This window comes from Trachemys scripta, chromosome 15 (assembly GCF_013100865.1).
Source record: "Trachemys scripta elegans isolate TJP31775 chromosome 15, CAS_Tse_1.0, whole genome shotgun sequence".
NCBI classification, from domain to species: domain Eukaryota; kingdom Metazoa; phylum Chordata; order Testudines; family Emydidae; genus Trachemys; species Trachemys scripta.
In genome coordinates, this window is record NC_048312.1 from 3,262,782 (window position 1) to 3,284,627 (window position 21,846).

Consider the following 21,846-nt stretch of genomic DNA (forward strand, 5'->3'; position numbering starts at 1 on the left):
CCTGTCATCTCGTGACTTGCATGGATGTAGACCAGGTCTCTAAACAGGGTAGTCTCTAGACCACTTCTCAAGTCTTTTATAGGCAGCTTTCTGGGAGCAAAGAATTATCTGTGTGGGTCTCAATGAATTGCAAAGGGGGTCTGCTTCTGCCCCATGTCTTGTCTTGCCACAAGGTGCCCTACAAGCCCTTCCTTTCCTGGCCTTTGACAAGGACAAAGCTACTGAGCCCAGGCCACCTTGCTACAGTATTCGAGCATTTTCAAACAAATGCTAAATCTCACTGATTCAGTCATCCTAAAACATCTGTGTATAATCCATGCTAGCTAGCTCGAGCTTTGTTTGCTTTTCCCTTCCCAGAAACCCAAATCTGAGCTGGTAAGGACGTCGCTGCGGCTGCTGACATCTAGTGCCTACAGACTCCAGTCTGAATGCAAAAAAACCCTGCCCATAGAGACCTGCCCTACCACGGACATCCAGCTGGTCACTCAGCAAGTGATTCAGTGTGCATATGACATTGCCAAGGCTGCTAAACAACTGGTTACCATCACAACCAAAGAGAACAACAACTGAGTCCTCTCAGGTTTTTTAGTCTTGGTTTTTTAGAGATTGGAGTTTGAAAAGTTACATGTCTAAATTTAAATTTTTACAAGAAAACTAAGGGGGGGGAGTTCAACTTTTTTAAACTCAGTATTATTTTTGCATGTTTTCTAACAGAACTTTCAAAGATTAATTTAACCCACTGCCTTATTTTTGTGCCTGTGTTGCCAGTTTAATGACTGAATATAGTGTGTTGCAAACAGCTATTGAGCCAATATCACATACCAACATTGTATCAGAGGTTCTTCTAGGAGATTCCTTGGAGCTGTATTCTGCTTTCGGATATTGCATGTGCGCACACAACTCTCATTCAAGTCAAATGTGCATATCAAAGGGCAGAATCTAGCCTTGAACTGCTCTGCATGGTGAATCCCCTTGAATAACAAACTCTCTCTCAGCAGGACAGTGGACTGTGAAGGCTCCAGGAGTGTAACTGTTGAACAGTTAGTAGAATGAAGTTTTATATAGTCTTCCTGAGAATTGAATACAAAGTTATATTCTCTGTTTCATATCAACTGTTGTGCAATAACCAGTCCTTAGTCTGCTGAAACTAGTAGTTGTGGGCATCCAAACCTATTAAATGTTAACTATACAAGGTCTTTGTCACTTTTATCTATTTTGGAAGGAAGCATGAGATTAAGTAGTTTCTTTTAGTTGTCACTATGCCACTAGTCTATACATTTGATGTTACTTTAGAAAGGCATTAGTGGTTACAACCCATCATTTTCATTTCTCTGAAAAACTCACTTTGAAGTTTCCCACAACATTTATTCCCATTTTAGTGTCCTCTTTAAGGCTGTCTTGTTTGCAGCAGTATTGTTCTTTAATATCTTTTTAGATGCAGTTTCACTAAAGAGTTCAGTGATTTCTTTAAAATGGAAGATAAGAGGGCCGGTTCAAAAGAAGCCATGCCTGACACGGTACATCATACTATACCTCACTGTAGTAGAATGTGAAAAATACACTTTTTATATAGTACCTCTCATGCCAAGCTTCCAAAAACTACAAACTATATACAGATCGACACCTACCTTAAGGGTCACCTTCAATACACAACCCACCATGTGCTAACCAACCACTTTAATGTATTCCCTAGCTAAGTTCCAGTACCTTTTTCTTTAAAGATCATGGGTAAAATTTTCAAAACCACCTGAATCCTCATTTTCAAGGGGGACACAGGTACTTAAAGAGCCTGAGTCTTACTGAAAGTCGGTAAAGACTTGGGTTCTTAAGTGCCTGTCACCTTTGAAAATGTGGACTTAAACTCCTAAGTCAAGCTCATGCCTACTGACCTGTTTTGATAATCACTTAAAGCACTGGTCTACTTACAAGTGAACCTGTGAAAATGAGATTGAGAGGTCCCAGTCTGGCTACAAACAATATGTTCAGTTCATATATAAAAAGATGTTTTTCCTGTTTACCAATCAGTCCTACAACCTCCCCCGGAGATCTGAATGTCAGCTGTTCTGATTCATATGCAATCAGTAATGAAGATTCAGAGGCACTCAATGACACCTGTACAGTACCAATATCTGCAGTGAGTTAAACAGCTGAGGGCAGAATTTGGTCTTGCAATGGGAACTTAGTTAACTATCATGTTTTGTGATTCGCTGTAGCTGTGCAGATGCTGTTGAGCTAAAAGGAAAAAGTAGTTGAATTATTTTTGTTGTTGAAGTGAGAAGATAAGAGACTGAATGCAAAGAGGGAGCAGATATGTTGTAGTTCATTATTTTTTCTAACTATAACAACACTTAACATAGCTATTTCCCAGTGATGCTAAACCATCAGATAATGACTGGATTATAAGCCCTGGATGTTGTACATAGTTACATACATATAAAAACATGAGGAAGTTTGAACTCTGACGGCAGGTTTTCCATCACGCTAACCACCTTCCCTTGTTATAAAATACTCCTACAATTCGTAGTTTCCTCTGGAGGCCCCAAAACCCATAGGACCACACGCATGCAGTTTGCCATGTTAGTTTACTCAGTTACCATTCAAGTGTGAGATTACAGGTAAACTGGTCAAGAGTCACCATATAATGTTTTGTCTGAATATATAAATGCTAAATTTATTTTTCACATAAATGTTTGATTCAAAAACACTCTATTGTAGGAGGCTGTCTACTGTTCTATAAGCAGAGTCTGCAGTATTTAGTTTGCTAAATCACAATTCTTTAGGTTGGTTTTTTTGGTGATAAAAATTTGCCGTGTTTTAGGTTAACAAACAAAAATTAAACCTTCAGAGGTTCCTTCCTTTTAAAATTATAATGTGTTTGTATGTATATATAAACACGGAATAAGTGCCATAATATTGTTGGATGCTGATGTTGTAATTAACTGCCTTTTTTAAAGTATTGTACTATTTTGGGATTAAAAGAAAGTAGGTAGGGGATAATCCTGTTGCAGTCTGATTCATAAATAATGTATCCTGTCCCCGCTCCTGTATCTAGCGCTGTCTCTAAGCATCTGGAAATGCATTTAGACCAGGCTGTGATTTGAATAGTAGAGAAGTATTTTTAAAACCTATTACCAAAATTAAAGCACTCGTAATGCATTGTATGAAATAGAATAACCCCACTTAAGAACTGCTTTGAACTAGCACAGTAGGGACATGCAGCATGCGATTTGCTAGTATCCATCAGGACATCACTACACGTGGTTTTTACATATCCTGTGTGGGATACAGAGTAATTTCATGTTTCCTAAAATTTTATTTAAGGATATCAACTTTTTTAAATGCTTGCTCGGTGCCAAAACTGGAAAAGTCCCTTCAGATGAATAACTGTACATCTTTCCTGTGTTGGCGGCAGGTTTTGCAAGTACCCGATTCAATTAGACTCTGGCATGATGAGCTATACAAGTGTGGCTAAAGGGTAACCCACTTCACGTTCTGTATCTAGATATTTTTTTAAATGTCAAACATCAGTTTTATGGTCCTGTTGGTAAACTGCACCTTGTCTAAATAGTTCTGTTCTGCTTACGTATTGGTCATCGTAGCAAGTTATTGCACTAAGCAGTTAGACATCTGGTGTGATATCTGCAGTATTCTTATTATGGTACTTCCTTTCAAGAAGCCAGTAGGACAGAGGTGCACTTTATGGAAATGGCACTTAGAGCAAAAGCTGACTCTACTCCAACCAAACCCTGGTTAGCTCAATGTATTAATCTGCTCCACCCATTGTTGGTGTTTGCCAAAGTAGTCGATTGGGCCCAAAGCTTGTGTAGCATTATGCTTTGGACTGTGTGGATGTGTCTACACTGCACTGTAAGCCAAGGGTTTGAGCTCAGACTCAAGCCTAACCCCCCGTGTATCTATACACAAATTGCACTAGCCAACAGTCCAGAACCCCAGGGCGGGAGGAGGGTCACACCCAGACCCAGCATTCAAGCCCTGTTGCTTTGCAGAGTAGGCTCAGCCCTACTGGACTTGCGCTCTGGCGTCTGCCAAAAGTATCCCACGGCCTGTCTGTCATTGTCCTCTGGACAGTCAAGTTTGGTGGATGGTCAGATTTCCCCACTGCATCATGAACAAAGGGCTAGAGTAGCCACATTTTGGAGGGTGCTAGGACTCGGGCCTGCATAATGCAGTGTAGTTGCTGGAGCCCCCTGTTGGGACCCTGCATTCAGCCATTCCTGACTTGTGGTTATAGATGAGTGTAGATGCTCAAGGTATGTCTCCACTGTGATGAAACCATCTGCGGCTGGCCTGTATCAGCTGACTCAGGCTCACAGGGCGGGGTCCCAGAGCCTGGGCTTCAGCTCAAGCTCGGCTATCTACCCTGCAAAGTTCGTAGTCCTGCAGAGCTGACAATGGCCAGTGTGGGTGTTTTATTGCAGTGTAGACAAATCCTCAAGCCCTAGGTGAACAAACCCAGGGTCTGCTAACTCGAATTCTACTAACCCTGGTCTTACATTGCAGTGTAGACATGCTTTGAATGGCTGCAGGGCAGGAGCTATTAAAATATTTGGAGTAGTTTAGGTGCAAAAAGATGGGGGGGTTTTCCTGTGGCTGGAACCCCACTTTCAAATAGCTTGTATGTTTTCCCTCTTGCGCTTACAGAAATGTAATCCTCTCTCTCTACAACAATGCTGCACAGGAAAGTGAAAATGCCTTTTTATGAACTTGTATTTCTGTCCATATTGTACTCATGATTTAGCCTTTAATGTTTACTGTATTACATAAAATTACTGTACAACCCTTTAAGTGTTATAAAATTGTTTGGGATTATTTGCCTGCTACTTATGCAATAAACAGGCTTTTAAAGTGCTTTGCCTTTGGGATATATGGGCTAAATACAAAGTACATACAAGATGGTACTATAAACAGTGCAAAGGGAGTAAGTCTCCGTGTAACTAATGCACTGAGAAGCAGTGCGTATTTAAAATAGATGAATTAAGGATTTAGACCTTGGTGGTCCTAGTTTTCCTGCTATCTTCTGGTATATGCACATCATCAGTAGGCCAAATCCAGAAGAGATAGAAGCTACATGCCAGTAAGTGTGTCTGTCTCCACTGCTGTTACAGATAGGGATGTCAAGTATCAGAGGGGTAGCCGTGTTAGTCTGAATCTGTAAAAAGCAACAGAGGGTCCTGTGGCACCTTTAAGACTAACAGAAGTATTGGAGCATAAGCTTTTGTGGGTGAATGCCCACTTCATCAGTCTTGCGTCTGATGAAGTGGGCATTCACCCACGAAAGCTTATGCTCCAATACTTCTGTTAGTCAAAGGTGTCACAGGACCCTCTGTTGCTTTTTACAGATGGGGATGTGGTGGCAAAGGGCCATAAGTTATACCATCTTACTCACCTCTGCCTGGTTTCCTAACTGTAGAGCATTAATATCCTTAATGTGTTCAGCCAGTTAAATTAAAAAGGATTGAAAACTGCCAATAAATTCAGCTACTTCTCTTCTTACTCCTTCATTCTGTGTGCATCAAATGGTCACATTTTTTATCATGCTGTAATAACCCATCCTTGCTGCTTCAGGAGTGGTATTGGCAGGCAATGAAGGAAATCCTGCACAATATAAAACTAAAAGCTACCACTGACAGTTGGAAGGGCCTTATAGCAAATATATTGCCCCAGCATTCGAAATTAATGGTGCTCAGTTGAACTACATCAAAGTTTTATTCTGTATTTTATAAGGCTGGGTGTACTCTAGAAACTCTTCCTGGTACAGTGATGATGTTTAGGAGTGTTAATTTTTGGTGACATTTTTATAGTGGCAAAGTACATTTGGTAGCATGGCTCATTTCATTTGGGGAACTGGTGAGAGCTATACAGGCCAAAGCACTTCTTTGCTGGTAACTGCACCTCCACTAGAAGGATTTGCCACTGGAGCTATACCATCAAACCTTCTCATGTAGACCTGGCCTTAGACAAAGTCTGACTTCATTTATGTAATTGTGTTATAGTGCTGATCTTGAATTGCATCAGGAATATGGAATGTGTATCATACCTGTTAGAACTGGTCCACTAGATTAAGTTGCCTTTGGCATTTTCCCCTCTTGAAACTCACTCTGCACTCACCACCTGTGTGATGATTTACATATGGAAATTCATTCAACTCATGATTTACTTTTGAACTTATGTAAGCTGAGAAGAGCTACTGCTACTAGTGTTTGAAGTCACAAGATGCTAACTCCCTGTAATACACAATGGGTCTCCACTAGCACAATGTGGGAATCTCCCAATACAATTGAATGCACTAGCCTCAAACAAATACATGTGGAATCTGAGTTGCCTAAACATCATTGTCCATTATAGTAGATGTTTTAAGCGAGACAGCTGCCCCAACTTAAAGTAACTACTGCTATGAACATTTTAACTGTTGAGCTTAGTCACATTGCTGCCTTCTATTACAGTGAAATCTACTTTAAAAAAATACATGAGAAGATTAACCCATGACTCTGTGGGGTGAACGTACTGGATAAACTTGATGAATTTTAGGTAGCAGTTGCTCCTATTTCATGTTTTCCTTTTAAAAAAAACACATGATGGCAAGATTAGATTTTTACAATAGAGAATGCAAACCTCCAGGTGCACAGCAAGACTCAGACTAGCACTAACCATCTCTTTCCCTGGGCTTTATGGAACTACAGCTCTACCTCACTCCATGTCCTGTGTACTTACCAAGCCTAAGAACCTAACACCCAAACCAGGGATTTCACACTGGTTCCTAACATGGTAGTGGGGTCAAAACATCTAACCTAACATTGTTTTGTTTATAGCTATGTTATAGCACATGAAAACTCAACTAGCCCTCCTAGTGCAGTTGAGTAGATTAGTAGGAAGAGGTAGGTTGAAGCCACACCCCACTCCTGTACAGGCTGAAGCTCTGATTCTAATAGCAGAGACGAGCTGTAATGGCACTGAAGAGCTCTGAACCTCATTACAAAGGTACAGTTCAGGGGCCAGGGCAGAGACTCGCTTCTTGGTTTAGCATCCTCTTCTAGTCTGGGAAGAAGGGTGAGCTAGCTTTTTTTTTTTTTTTTTTTTTAAAAAGAAAAGCCCCACTTTCAAAGAACTAGGAGTGTCTAATTTCAAGCCAGTGCCCTCCATTGTTAAGGCCAGTACTGCATTGTTCAGTAGATAACTGGTCACAAGCACATCCAAGGCAGGGATCTCTTTTTGAAAATGAGATGGTGTGAGAACTTCAAATAGAGTAAATCTAAAACAGACAGGTAAATCTTTATTGAAGTCTTTAGAGTCCTAGAGCCTAAATGAAACTTCTGTCAAGAATTGACACACTGTAGCACTACAATTCTCACCAACACTGTTTTACAACGCATGGGGATAAGGAAGTACAGGAGGGATTTCTGAGCAAACATTACTTAGGGTTAATATAAAAAGCATGACACTAAAGAAACCCTTTCCGCTATAAACAGCAACAGTCAGTGGTTTAGTATCATTGATTCAACAAGGTTGCGTTAATCAAGAATACATGCAGCTATTTTAAAGCTTTCTGTATATTTACTCTTCCATCACTGTTTTTCCTGGTTGATGTGTAGTTGGAGAGTCGACTTTGCCTTACATGCTACATCGTGTCACTTCACAGCTTCTAAACACTGGAAGCAGGTGGAACGGTGTAGAGCCGTCTCCACAATTAGGATAGTATTTTCAAGTAAAGCTCCATTGGCCTACCTCTGCTGCTACTGCATTCAAGGGAAATTTGACCTTGACTTCAATGGGAGAATTTGGCTGAATGCTTTTGAAAACTTGGACCTTCATTTGCACTGAGCACATCTCCATCAGCTTCAGGAACTATTCCTGACAATTTCATGACAATAGCACCTTGATTCTTGGTTTTGAAATATTCCATAACAGCTTGATCTTGTTTAACAGGCACATAGCCTGCAACATTGAGTCCTTCATACTGATGCTATGATGCTCACACCTCAGAACTTAAGGGCAACCCTTCTCAGGTCCAAGCTGTTTTTGGACGACCACGGGGCTGGAAGAAAGTCAATAGCAAGAAGTACCATAAGAAATTCAACTCCCAGGCACGTAATACTCAAGGTGCTGGCCCCTTAGTGGACAAGCTGCAGCTGGTGGTTCTGGTTTATACATGTTCTATTAACGGCCAAGACGACACCCTTCATGAAAAGCCATCAGTGACTTGGATAGTCACTTCTCCAAAGAAAATCAGAGTGCCAAGCAATGAGAGGGTGTCAAAGGTTACCATCACTGCTGGTAAAGGGATAAGAATGAAGCCACTCGGCATAGGACAGGTTTTTTTCTGGGCATGTAAGAAACTTTCCAAAACCAGTTTGTCAAATGCAGCATTCGTGCTGCCAGAATACTAACGGGCTCCTGCTTCTTTTGCAGCTTTTTTTGGATTCTTGGGCAGAGAAGGAGATGTTGGGAGCAGCTCTCTGAATCACCTGGTGATAGCCACACCTTAGTGCCTGGACTGAGAACTAGGGATATACTTTGAGGCAATTGTAAAAGATCTTGCTTTAAAAGACTCATAAAATGACTATCTGCAAAAGACAGGAAACGGGCAATGCCTGAGACAACACCACAGCAATCTGAACCTTTCAGGGACAGTGGGAGATCCATTAGAAATGGCAGTGGGGGAGAGGCAGTGAACTTACTCTGCCAGCAGTCACTGCCCCTGAGCAATGACAGAACAGAACATTTTTAGGTGTGAAACCTTTGCCCACCTCAGGAGCAGCTCTGACTTTTCCTGATGAAGAGGAACTGTGCTCAGAGGCAATTGCTGGTTACTCTCTGCTGCATGCTGACCTCCACTGTCAAACACCATGAACTAGCTGGGGGTGGAAAGTTAGCATGGGCAACATGCATGATTTCATTGGGTCCTGCTCCTTACCTTACTGGGATAGCCCCGCTCAGTCATGCGCTTGGCCTCTTGCCGCACTAACTCCTCACAGTGCTGCTCTGCCAACCTTGCTTCCTCCTCCTCCTCTTTCTGGCGCTGTAACTCTTCCTGCTCTTGCCGGCGGCGCTCTGTAAGCTGAGTATTTTTAAAGATAAGCCATTAACGTGAGATCACAGGCAGAGACCCAAACTAAATAAAGGGGGGGGGGGGGAGATCAGGACTCAAGAGGCTTGAATCAGTGTCAGATCCGTCTTAGTTAATTGGATACTTTAGTATGGGGGTGGGAGGTTACCTGACTAAGTACCAGTTACAGCTGCTGGCGCGTGTACTCTACCTTTGCTAGCAAAATTGGGAAAGTTTCAGTAGAAAGTTACCGAGAATCTTGTTCTGACACTAAGGAATTGAAGAGCATTTTTCCATGCACTAAAATCTAGCAAAACTGGGTAAGCAAAGGAGATCTGCTAACAGCATCCTAATGACCTGGGGTGCAGGTTTGATGAAGACCTGGGCTCTACCTGGGACTCCAGCTCTTGTTTGCGAGCGGTTTTTAGTTCCTCTTCTTCCTCTCTCTCTCGACGAGTTAGCTCTTTTGCCTCCTCAAGCTCTCTAATCAGTTGTTCCCGGTATTTTACACATTCCTCCTGGGCATGTCGGTTTAGTTCCATCTTCTCTTGGATCTGACATAGTCTGCCTGCAAGGACCTGTTTGGAGTCAGACGGGGGATGAAGGGAAGAAATAGGGTAAATAGAAAGAAAGGGGCCAGACTCAGAAACCAAACTAAGCAGATCTTTATCTAGACAGTTAACCCAGGTGTCAGAAAATACACTGGGCCAGCAGAAAAGCCCATCCCCCAGCACAGCGCTAACCAGCATGCCTTACTGAGCCGCTACTATGTATTCTATGTAAATATACACCAGTGTGAAAGTCCCTCTTTCAGCCAGCAGAGTAATCACTGTAGAGAAGGCACCACCTCATTCATCAGTCTGTCTCTGGCCTTCCTCTCTCTCTCCCATTCTTCTTCTCTTTTTTCCCACACTTGTTTAGCTTCTTCCCTAAAGGAGAGAGAGAGAGTTGATCTCCAGCATTATTGTTTGCAATAACGAGAGACAGGAACAGAGAAGCCTTCAATACATTATTTCCTGCAGCCTCTCTAGTTTACATGTGTATGCAGAGAACTGCAGGAAAGCAATTTGTCGGTTATAAACCTTATGCTCAGGAGTGCTCCTGCCTCCGATAGGGATGGGAAACCAGGGCCCTGGCAGAACATTTAGTTTGCAAAGCTTCTCTTCCCCACAGCATGTCTAGCAAGGAAAGTTCCTGTGCGGCCTGACTTGTCTGGGCATGAAGTATCATACCGATGCCTCTAGCTTTCACTGAGCCAAATTCTGCTCCCACTCACCCCCCATGGAAACTTTTTGAAGTCAGTGGGGTTACAGTGGATTCTCTTTCAACTTCCATCTCTCTTGAGAAACAAAGGAAACAACACACAACTTTAGAAGTCATACGTAGGCCCCAAAGCCCATTGGCTGGATGATCAAATGCTGGTTTTAAGTTCTTGTCAGAAAAGTCTGACTAGAGTCATGATGTGGATGGGCAAGGATTGGACTTGTTCACAGTTGCCAATCCACTACTTCTAAAAATAGTTGCTCCCTGTTTATTAACTCTAGTACTAGTTGCAGCAAGAGAAAGACGGATTATGGAATCACTCCCATCAAGGAGAAGGAACCAGAAGGTCTTGATGCTTTTCAACCAAAAGAACTGTGTCCTTTCACCTTAATATCCTTGTGTTACCTCCACATTGTGACTGGATGGCTAAACCATTCAACATAAAAGATGGAAAGTAGAAAAGGACCTAAAACCCACCCCTACTTTTGTTACACAGGACTCTGTGTAATCAGCCTTTCCTTCTAAAACTGCAAGACTAACGAGGAAGCCAGGAAGAAGATTGCTTCTAGCTGTCCCTTCCTCACCTGTGTGTATCAACAAAGTAACATTTACAGAGTTCTACCAACCTAGAAGAGAGGATGTTCTTAAAGAGAATCATTCATCACATTTAAACTCTCTCCAGCAAGCATGTCAGACTCACCTAAAAATGGTCTCCAGTTCTGCCTCTCGTGCCTTTTCTAAGTGGAGCTGCTCCTCAATCACATGCTTCATCCAGGCAGCATCTGCAGCAGCCCGCTCCCGTCTAGCAGAGTGGAGGCGTTGATCCTCATCTTCCTTCTCTAGAAGGGCTAATAGTATTTGCCTGTCCATCTCCTAGAGAAAAGCCAGAAAAGTTACACGCACACAGCAGGTTTTCAAACCAGGCCGCAAGTAAATTCTCAATGTGCACAATCATGCTAATGTCAAGACTGATCACAGACTGGAAGCTCATAACAGATCCTCAGCACCACTCCTAATTTCTTCTTGCCCTAATGCCACCAGGGGGAGATGGAAGGAGCTTGGTATGGCTCTGGACAGACAAGAGATACGCAAACAAAGTAATCAACATGTAGAAACAGCAGTTTTTAGTGCAAGATGACTGTACTACATAAAATAGGCGATCTCTGGTCTTGGCTTACCAGCTCCTGTTGTATCTGCTGTGCACGTCTCTTTAGTTGGGCATTATACTGATGTCTCAAAAAGCGACTAGGAAAAAAAAGAGGATACAAAACCAGACTAGCTCCTAAGTCCCATGTTCTCTTTTAGCAACATTCAGAAAAGCGAACCATGACTAGTACCATCTATAACACTGGGGGGGGGGGGGGGCAGTTCTTACTGCGTTAGTGCAATTTTTTTTCTATGTCTATTTAAAGTGCTAGCCCATCCACTGCTCTGGATTTTCCAGACATACAATATTAAGTAAATTAACATATACACCCCACAGTGACACTGACAATATCCCATATACAGTAAGTGGTACCATAGACACAGGAATGGCTTTCTCCCAGCACCCACAGCACTGAACTATACCATATCATACCCAAGCTCCAACTTTTTCCTGCATGCTTCCATTTGCTTCCTCTCTTCTTCCAGCTCCTCCAGCTCCCATTGCTGTTTTAGTAAATTCTCTTGCTCCTTCTTCAGTTTTGTTGCCTGTTATAAAAGGAATAGCATTTCAGGGAGCTAAGGCCTCCAACTTCCCCATCCATTCTCAGATCCTTTATAGTTGTTGCAGGAGGGCAAAAGCAGCACAGAGAACCAGTTACACAGCACAATCTTATTTTCCCCTCAACACTGGAGTAGCATCTGCAATTCTCTTTATCCAGCACTACCATTAGAACAGGGTAAGTTCTTCAGGATGTACTTTCCAATACAACAACCATGCCCACTGAAGCAGCTTCTGACTCAATGACTCGTTGGTCCTCGTTGACAGAGCAGTAGCCCTAAAGCCTGATCCTGAGAGTTTCGGTGGGAAATAAGGAGAAGGGAAGAAGATAAAATCCTCCCTGACCTGGAAGTGTTCTCAGGTATTGGCAGCTAGTAGCATGAAGCACTTTGAGACAAATTCCTTCCAGCAGGAGGCTGGCCCCCCACCTCAGAAGTGAACCTCTGTACCTGTGGTTGTGGCAGGTTTTACTGCCAGCAGTGGGATGAGTTCTAAGAAGAATTAGACTCCTTTTTGGGTATGGTAAATATCCCATACTAATCTCACTCTTGCCTTAATGTGTTAGAATATTGGAGACATAACTAGGAACTCCTGTTGGAAAAAAACCTTCAGGCTGCAAGCTACCATGCTTGGTGAGGTTCCTAAAACAACCCTCCTTTCTCTGAGGCAACAGATGCAATTGCGGTGCTCAAATACTTAAGGAGGAACACATGAAGGCCCAGGGTTAAATCTCACTGAAAAGTACCAACACGCAGGTAGAAAATAAGAAGCCATTGTTAGCAGAAGCCACGTCATATCCAATTAGAACGACTGGCCCTCCTGCTTCACCTCAGTGTTGAGAAACAAATTCAGCCAGAATCATAACATTGGCCTGACCTCTCCCTTCTAGGATTCCAGAACAATCTCCCACCTGGACTGGAGGCTATCCAGTGCACTCTGCTTCAGATGAGGGGAAACTAAATGGTTACCTCCATCTCCCGGAACTTCAGTTCTTCCATTTGTTGCAGTAACACCTCAGCTCGTTTCTTCTCTTCCAGCCGCCTCTTTTCTTCCTCTTGTTTCATTCTTTCCAGTGCCTCCCTTCGGGCAAGTTCATATTCATTTTCATACCGTCTTTTTTCTTCTCTTTCAGTTGCTTCTTGCTGATTGAGCCCAAACAAAACGTTTAACGTAATAACTGTAATTCAATATCAAAATCACATGTATTTCAACTAATCGGGTGTTTTATATATACACAAATATTCTAACATTTTAAAAGCCTGATTTTCAAACATGCAGAGCACCCAGTGAGCCCCTGGATTCCAACTGGAAATGAAGGTACTCAACATTTTTTTAAATTAGTTCAAAGCCTTACGCACCTCTAAAGGGATCAAAGAGACAATGCTGAAATGGAGCCCTCTATTTGAAATAATGTTTATATCTGTGTGATGCTGACAGACCAGGTGCCAACTCATGCTAAGGCCCCTAGGCTTCACTGAATACTGACAATTACATAGATGGAAACCAGTCTGGCTCACCTGCATGTTACTATTGTTAATAAAGACATCAGAGTTATAAGAATGTGTTTAGACTTTATGAAATGCTTGTAGGATGCTGCATGTACTCTCAGCTTATGTTGGTACCCCATGTTAGAAGGTAATATTAAGTGTGTGCTCTGTAATTATAAAAGTGTGTGTCTACAACTGTAAATCCCCAGCCTGTAGAGAAGCATTAACAAGTGTGAAATACTAATATACCGCAAGAGGTGTCATCTCCTGCCCAACAAAAGACCTGTAGATGCCAGACAATCCACTGGACATCAGTGGACAAAAGACTTTGTTGATTGCTCCCCATGAAGAGGAGACATGCAATAGTTTGAATAAAAATCCACATCAAGAATAAATTGTTATCCCTAGGCTGGTTGGACTTCAGGGAGAAGGCAACACTTCACAGTATAAGCACGAGATCCCCAGCTGTTTAGCTGGTTAAGCCCTAAAGGACATATAGAACCTGCACATTACCTCAGTGTCTATTAATCTTAGGTTCCAAAAAGTATAACTCGTGTGTGTGTGTGTGTTTACCTACTTTAACCTAATAACTTATTTCTTTTTCTCAGTTAGTAAACCTTTAGTTTATTATAGGATTGGCTACAAGCATTGTCTTTGGTGAGAAGCCTAAGGTACAAATGACCTGGGGTGACTGGGAGCAACCTGAATATTATTGTGATTTTTTTGGTGTAAAGGTCCATCTATCATATGGCAAGATGGACCAGAGTGCCCCAAGGGACTGTCTGTGACTCCATGTTAAGGCTGTTCTAGTGCCTGAGGAGTTCACACTTGATACTTGGCTGGTGAAATTTAATTATAGAACATACAAACAAGGGCACAAATTCCAAATTAGCTGTAACTGTCTGCCCTGTAGTTGGCACCCTGTCCGTGAGCCACTCCAGGAAGCTTGACAATCTGTACTTTCACTGCCAACATAGCCATCTGCTGTGGGCTGCCCTCAGACTAACCGAAGAGTTAGATAAGACCTTGCTTATTTCAATATCTGAAACTGTTAAGTTTGACAAAGTTTAGTTTGTGGTGTAGGAACAAGTTCTTGAAGATGTGCTCACATGGGTACTGCATTTAGGTCTCTTAGGTTGGAACAGTGCCCTTGGTGCCACAACAAATCATGCAATTTATTTAGTCTACTAAGCAATGCCGCTGATTTTATATTACCAGGAAAACAAACCAGAAATAGAGCCAGGAAGGAGATTGATATACTTGCCTGACAGAGAAGATGAGGCAGAATTAAATTGCAAGATCCCATCTTCATATAAAACAGTGAGGCACCACTATACATTCACTCACAACTGAGTAGAAGAAAGTATTTAGCAGTCAGAGGTGGCAGGGACAACACTAATATCTATACACAGGAGGCGGAAGGCTTGTAAGTCTCTACAGAAAGCAAGGTTTCCCAGCGGGAGGTCAGATAAAATGAGCATTCCTCTCCCCCACCCCAAAAAAACCTAAATAGTATCTGCTCTTACAGTTCAGCACTCCTCCCACAGCTAAGAGGTACCAGTATGACTTAGAGTGGTGATTCTCAAACTGTGGGTCGGGACCCCAAATTGGGTTGCAAATCCATTCTAATGGGATCATCACGGCTAGCATTAGACTTGCTGGGGCCCAGAGCCCAAGCCCCACCGCCTGGGGCCAAAGCCCAAGCCCTGGGTGGCGGGGCTCAGGCTACAGGCCCCCCTCCTGAGGTCATATCATAATTTTTGTTGTCAGAAGGGGATCACGGTGCAATGAAGTTTGAGAAACCCCGGCTTAGAGCAATCCTAGCATACCTGCTTCTTTTCTGTGAGCTGATCGCCCCAAACGTCTATCACATGCTTCTTGTGGAGCTCTGACTCAATCTGAAGAAGGGAACATAGAGATCATCAGAAAATCAAGTGGTGCAGTCCAGTCTCCCATTCTGTACTATGTCATATGAAACAGGCTCTAAAACTATGATGTGGATTGCCATAGGTCTGCAGACAGGGAGAAATAACTAGCTAGTAAACATTGCATTCCCAGGCAACTGTCTGTTCTGGGGTAGCCCACAGTGCAACAGCAGAATCCCCTGAGCTTGGCTATATCAGGGAGATTCTCAGCCTTCAGAAGAGGAGACTAAATGACCACCTGTCTCAGGTGAGATGCTGGTGAACCTCTTTGGCCAAGGAAGGTTAGATAGGACTCTGTGGGGCCTACTGATACACCCCTACCTAAGCCATAGAGGTCACTGCTAAGGACTACAGAGGTCACTGCAGCCTGGAACACTGAGCAGCAGAATTCCTTCCAGCAGATTTGCCCACCACCCCAGAAGTGAGCCTTTACACTAGTGGTTGTGGCGTGTTTTACAGCCAGCAGTGGGATGCTCCTTCTGCCAAGAGCAATTGGTACAGCCTTCCTCAGCCCCTGCTAGCCCTAGGACTCACATAGCAATTCCAATCACAGGACTAGTTGGGAATAATCACAAATGTTAAAGAATACAGCAATAAGCAGGCAGAATGGAGGACCAGCGGAACAAAAGCTAAGAAAGCACTTTAGGGGTACAGGATACAATTTTCAAAAGAATCAAAGTCCCTTAAGAAGTTCTGTCCCATTGACTTGCAAAGGGACTTTGATGCTTTTGAAAATTGTATCCGCTAAGCCTATAGTACAAGGCAAGAGCCAAGTATCTGAGAATCTTTCTGTCTAGTTTCTTGCACTGGCACCAACCTCACCTCACAAGGAGGTGCTTCTACTTTAGTGATTGCATTTGAGGGTCTGCAGTCAGTGGAATAAAGAGGTTTCTGATTATTTGGAAGAGCGCATGCCTCTGGAGTGATGATACAGAACTCTTATGTAGTTGAACCATTTTTCTTGGCTTGACATCTGTTACTTCATTTTAAAAAAATCTAAAACCTGATTTAGTACACTCAGAACATTAGTGAAGTGAGTAATTATCACCTCTCGGAGTTTGGTATTGTTCTTCTTCCAGCGTTCATACAGCAGCTCTTCAGCAACCTATCAACAAAACATGAGTCAGATCGCATCAGAGTAGATCAAATTTTAACAGATATTACAATCTCCCAAAACATCTGTTAAGTATGATCAGGGTTGGGAAATACAGCACTAGACAATCCCCCCAGACAGCTAGTGAATACATCTTTGGAATGTTACCAGATCCATTTTTTTAAATGGATTGATTTAAACTGAGTGTTTTTTAAAGGGACTGGCCATCCCATCAGCATGTCAGGAACATATACTATTGTAACTATATGGGGGGAGGGGAATTATTCTTATTAAGGCTTAATCCTCCAATAAGAGGCTAAACCCCAGAATTTTTAGACATATTACTGGATAGAATTATATGGCATCTCTTCTCCAGGGGGCTCTCCAAATGCTTTGCAAACTGTCCATTTAAGGATTGACTCACCCACCAGTGACATGCAGCCAATTCATGGTTCAGTTTGGCAGCCACCCATGGAAGTAGCAACAGGAGGGAAAGTGAAGAATGACTTCCCCAGTTAAAACTGCTGCAACAATATAAACGAGGCTGAATATAATTAGTAAGGATCTCAAGGATAGCACCCCAGCTCTTACAGAAAGTGCTGAGGGATCTTCAATAGCAAGAAGAAGTCACGACTAGTTCTTCCTCTCATGTTGTTTGACACTCAGTTAACCAAGGCCAAAACAGGTATTTAGAAATCACGAGTTCCCTTTCCTGCAGGACACAGAATGAGGCAGACACAGGGGACACTTATTTCTCTAATCAAGTTTTAAATCAAAGAGAGACTTACCCTCGGCCCCAGGTGTGAGAGGGACAGAAGGGCACCCCAGCTCAGCCTACACATACACACACCTCAGACCACTTCTCACAAGTTACCTTTTTCCGACGCTCTTCTCTAGCAGATTTCAAATCTTCACTTCTCTCTCTGATCTTGTTCAGCTCGGACTCCTCGTTCAGTCTCAGCTCCCTGAGTTCGGCTGTTAGCAATTCTCGCTCCTCGTACAAAAGTTTCCTAAGTTGTTCTCGTCTGTGCTCCAAACTGATTTTTTTCTCCTCTTTCATTTTCTCACAGTGATATGCATTCATGCTACCCAAGACACACAACGGAAGAGAGGATTAAGCATCCTGCTAGCCCAGAGTAAGAGCGTCTGGGAAACACAGGACACATGGCAGTGGGGCCCTGTGTCAGTCTAATGACACAGACCACTGGCTGTTCCAAAAACCTTCTCAGTTGACCAGACTAAGAACAAAACTGGACCTGCCAGTGTCCACTGCCTCCCATACCAGGGCATGCCCAAGTCCTTCTGCCCTCGTTACGGGCACGATGGAGATGCCCCAAGGACTAATCCCAGAGGCCCTAGAACAGCGGTTCTCAAACTTTCGTACCGGTGACCCCTTTCACACAGCAGCCTCTGAGGGCGCCCCCTCCCCCCTTAAAATGTAAAAACACTGTTTAATATCTTTAACCCCATTAGAAACGCTGGAGGCAAGGCGGGGGTTGGGGTGGAGGCTGGCAGCTCGCGACCCCCACGCTGAGACCCCCCGCCCCACCGCCCTGGTGACGGGGAGCCCCCGCGGCCCGCCGGCCGGCGGAGTCTCACCTCTGCTGATAGGAGCGGCGCGAGCTCCACTGGCTCTGTTTGGAGCTGCAGAGCCCGGACTGTTTGAAATAGCGGCTGTTCCGCTCCCACTGCTGCCGCCAACGGGCCTCCTGGTCGCGCTGCCGCACGATCTGCTTCTCCAGCGCTCGGCTCCGGCTGGGCCAGCAGGCGGGCAGCGTAGGCAGCGCCATCGGCCCGGGCAGGCCCCGCTCGTGCCCCCGGGCGAGATGCAGCCACCGGCTGCGGGGCCTGAGGCGCTGCTGGGCTGTCCCCGCGGGGCGGCACCGGGTGAGGGGAGGACTCCCTCCGAGCGGCGCCCGCCGGGCAAACAGTAACGGCTTCAGCACTTCGGCCTCCGCCGCGCCGCACCATGGCAACGCTTCCGGGCGGGGCTACGGGCTCCTTCGAGGGACATAGTGTCCCTGAGCGCCCAATGAGGCGAGACCCCGCCCTCTCCGCTCCGGTCCCTGGTGTGCGCGCGGGCAGTGTCCCCAGCTGACCCGTGCAAACCGCCTCCACCAGTCTGTGCACCCACACATTCCCATCCACATCCTCCGTGCTCACACACGTTTGCACACACACTTTCCCACTCAGATCCTCCGTGCTGCTCACACGTTTGCACGCACACATTCCCACTCAGACCCTCTGTGCTGCTCACACACGTTTGCACGCTTACATTCCCACTCAAACCCTTTTGACACTCACAATTACATGCACAAATGTGCGCTATTTGCACATGCATGCAGACTGATTGCACATACAGTCACGTTCACTCTGCATGTATTTTCATTTTGAACAAACACATTTGAAAATCTGGCCCTTTATTGTTTAACAAGCCCGGCCAGATATTCAGGAACTTGAAGGACTCACTAACCTGTCACTGTTACTATTATTGGTAAAGTCCCTATTTTGTGCTGGACTCTATACAAGACACAGAAGAAGACATCATCCCTCCCAGGAGCTTACACTAAGTGGATGGATGGTGATCAAACACAGTAAACCCCACCATGAGCCACAGACAATGCAGTTCACTGCCGCTGCTGGCTTTTTACATCTGTTTCCCTATACTGGATTGGCTGGCAGCATTTTGTCCAGTGTGGGATGAGCATTTAAATGGGCATTGTAGAAGGAGTGGTTTACTTTCAAGGGGGATTAGAAGGAAGAGAGTGTGGTCTCACTGGGATAGGGAGAGTGCTCCAGAGGTATCTGAGTAGTAGGAGAATGCAAGGATGAAGAGATAAAAGGAGAGGTGAGACAGAATTAATTCCATGTACAGACACCTGCATTTTAAAGGGTCAATCTTGAAATTAAAATTATGCATTTCAATTTGCCTGTGCTGCTAATAACACCAGTATTGTTCACACAGGAAGAATGTTAATGAGCTAATGTATTTTTCACCATTTATGACATTTGTTTGCTTTTATCATTCCAAGCAGGATAACCCAGAAGATGGACTTGTTAGTTTTGCTTTTCCTTCCAATCAGTTTTACTTGTGATGAGGATGGCTGGAGTTACAGTGTTAATGACATGATGTGATCGTTAGTAGTAATGACTCTGCAAAGACTCGGGTTATACCTCTGAGCAGACCCCGGACAAACGAGAAGTTTCCAGTAGCCTGAGCAGCAGACCCAAACTGACCTGAGGGCTATTGCAGTAATTTAATACATTGTGGTGGGCCTTCTCTCCTGCCTTGTGAGTGCATTAGTAAATCCTACATTCTCTGATTGTCATGAACTAGCCTCAGGTGAAATAATGGAGGTTGCAAATGCTGCAGGGGAAGGTTTAGTATCAAACAGAACACCATTTCAATTGAATTTAAAAAAAAACCCAACCATTGATATTAGGCATTATAAAGCTTTATTTTTATAAATACCTAGTTTTTTTGGCCCTGAATTGACTTGAGATGTCTCCTTCTAAGATCAAAAAATACATGTGAACATTTTAGGGACCTACATTACAGCCTTGCACTCAATGTGACAGTAAATCACGCTCTCTTGAGTCTGACCTTATTGAAACTATTTCTTTAGCAGGGAATATTGAAATGGCTGAATTGCCTTCAATGTCCTGTGTGCAGAATAGATGGGTTTTGGAGATAAGCCAGTATTCAAAAGGAAAGTAGCTGTCTGCATGTTAACCTTTGGAAAGCAGGCTGTATGATGAGCAAAGCATTACAAAACATCCACACGCTGACCATTAAGACCAGAGATCTGACAGGCCATCAAGGAGATACCTCTGATACGTCTGGCAGTACCACTGGGATGTCTCTAACTGAGTGGGGTTTTGCTCTGAGCTTTGAGCTGGTGCTGGGTTTTGAAAATTCTCTGTTATTGTCAGCAGTTATCACTAAATAAGTTGAAATGTTACTTGCACTGGAGGGTTAGGAATTTAATTTCTTTCAGACCTGGTTTAAAAGTTACAGTGAATGAGGAACAAGTTGTTGACAACAGCACTTGCTACAGGTGCAGGCGGTGTTGTAGTGGGGGTGAACTCATAAAGATGAAAGGGAGCGCAACCTGGTGTTCTCAACAAGCTAGTCCCAAATCATCTGGTGTCTGTATGAACCTGAAGAAATCCCACTGATTGAAATCAACAATCTCTTGATACTCACTCTAATCATCCTATGTCTTGTTGAATTCTGTGCTTGGTGCAAGAACATACATAGGCTGATCATCATTATTAGTCACTTAATAAGAGCGCAGGGTAAGAGTATCACTGTTATGGTGGGGGGCAAATTAGATGCACTGCCCTAGCTTTAGACAGCAGGATGTGGTTGCAAGTTTCTAAGCTTCTGCATCTCTACAAAGGCTGGAGAGACTGTACTGGTCACATTTTCCAATGGGTGGCAGGTTTTCCTGACATTGCCAAGCAAGGTTATAAACCTAATGGAGATAAGGTTGCAAACTGGATGTATTTTTAAAAGTTGGTGTTCTCATCTCTGGTTGTAGGACACCAGAAATGTAAGTCTCTCAAGTAATATTAATAATTTAGACTCATTCATTTGCTTACAGGCCTGGCCAGTAAATCACAAAACTCCCCTAAATTAGGTGCTTTTAATTTATATTATTACTACAAATCTTTCTTAGATAATCCTGCAGCAGGTTCTAGCTATAAAATACCACTCAGGTATAGCAATAATCAGCAAGAAAGGCACCCTAATGACTTGAGTATGGCAAAACTGAACTACATGAACTTTTGACCTGGCTGATATAAATTCTCAGAGAGGACAGAGAGCTCATACTCAAGAAAGGACCATAGACTTGCAACCGGAAGTCAACAAACCCCAAGACACAGAACAAACTATTCCAAGTGAATCATATTCCAAATACTTTTTACTTGCAGTTTATCATCTGTTCACACTCCCTCTTGCTGACAGGTCCAAGTTCTTCAGCTAGAAGTTGTAAAGAAGACAGAAGTTGTGCAACTAACAAATACAAGTGTTTGTGGATTGTAGGTGAATAACTCACACTTAGCTAAATATCGCATACAAGTCATGAACTCTGAATACCTGTGACATCAGAATTGCTTCCATTCTCATTTCACAAAAACTGAACTGTGCCATCTCTGACTTTATCAAGACAGAGGAGGAGGCTGGGTCTATCGGAGAAAGATTCCACTCAAACACAATTCAACTAGTGGGCGCCCAGTCACACGTGCTAGAGTGAAAGTTGTTTAACAATGTAATCCCCTGGTTTCACATGCTCATTATTTAC

General features: G+C 43.5%; 2 protein-coding genes across 10 annotated transcripts in view; one reads left to right on the top strand and one right to left on the bottom strand.

Moving 5' to 3' along the window:
• GIT2 (GIT ArfGAP 2) overlaps positions 1-4,869 on the top strand; it is a 50,815-nt gene extending 45,946 nt beyond the window's left edge. For 7 of the 8 annotated variants that reach the window (XM_034791321.1, XM_034791322.1, XM_034791323.1 and 4 more), the window contains one exon: positions 358-4,869. In XM_034791321.1, coding sequence (XP_034647212.1) covers positions 358-570 — 213 coding nt within the window. In that variant the 3' untranslated portion in view covers positions 571-4,869. The remainder of the gene's footprint in view (positions 1-357) is intronic. The other variant, XM_034791327.1, reaches the window with a different exon arrangement.
• A 2,396-nt stretch (positions 4,870-7,265) lies between these two features.
• Positions 7,266-18,467, bottom strand: TCHP (trichoplein keratin filament binding). Of its 2 annotated transcripts, XM_034791402.1 has the most exons (12): positions 18,137-18,460; positions 17,412-17,622; positions 16,493-16,549; positions 15,349-15,417; positions 13,001-13,174; positions 11,907-12,019; positions 11,506-11,572; positions 11,028-11,200; positions 9,912-9,993; positions 9,457-9,642; positions 8,933-9,076; positions 7,266-8,053 (listed from the first exon to the last, which is right to left on the bottom strand). In XM_034791402.1, exons 1-12 carry the CDS (start codon positions 18,325-18,327, stop codon positions 8,021-8,023), a joined length of 1,500 nt encoding a protein of 499 aa, XP_034647293.1. In that variant the 5' UTR covers positions 18,328-18,460; the 3' UTR covers positions 7,266-8,020. The 2 variants fall into 2 exon arrangements, with proteins under 2 accessions (XP_034647293.1, XP_034647294.1); XM_034791403.1 differs by lacking the exons at positions 7,266-8,053; positions 8,933-9,076 and having other exon boundaries at positions 9,523-9,642; positions 9,856-9,993; positions 18,137-18,467.
• Between the last annotated feature and the right edge of the window lie 3,379 nt (positions 18,468-21,846).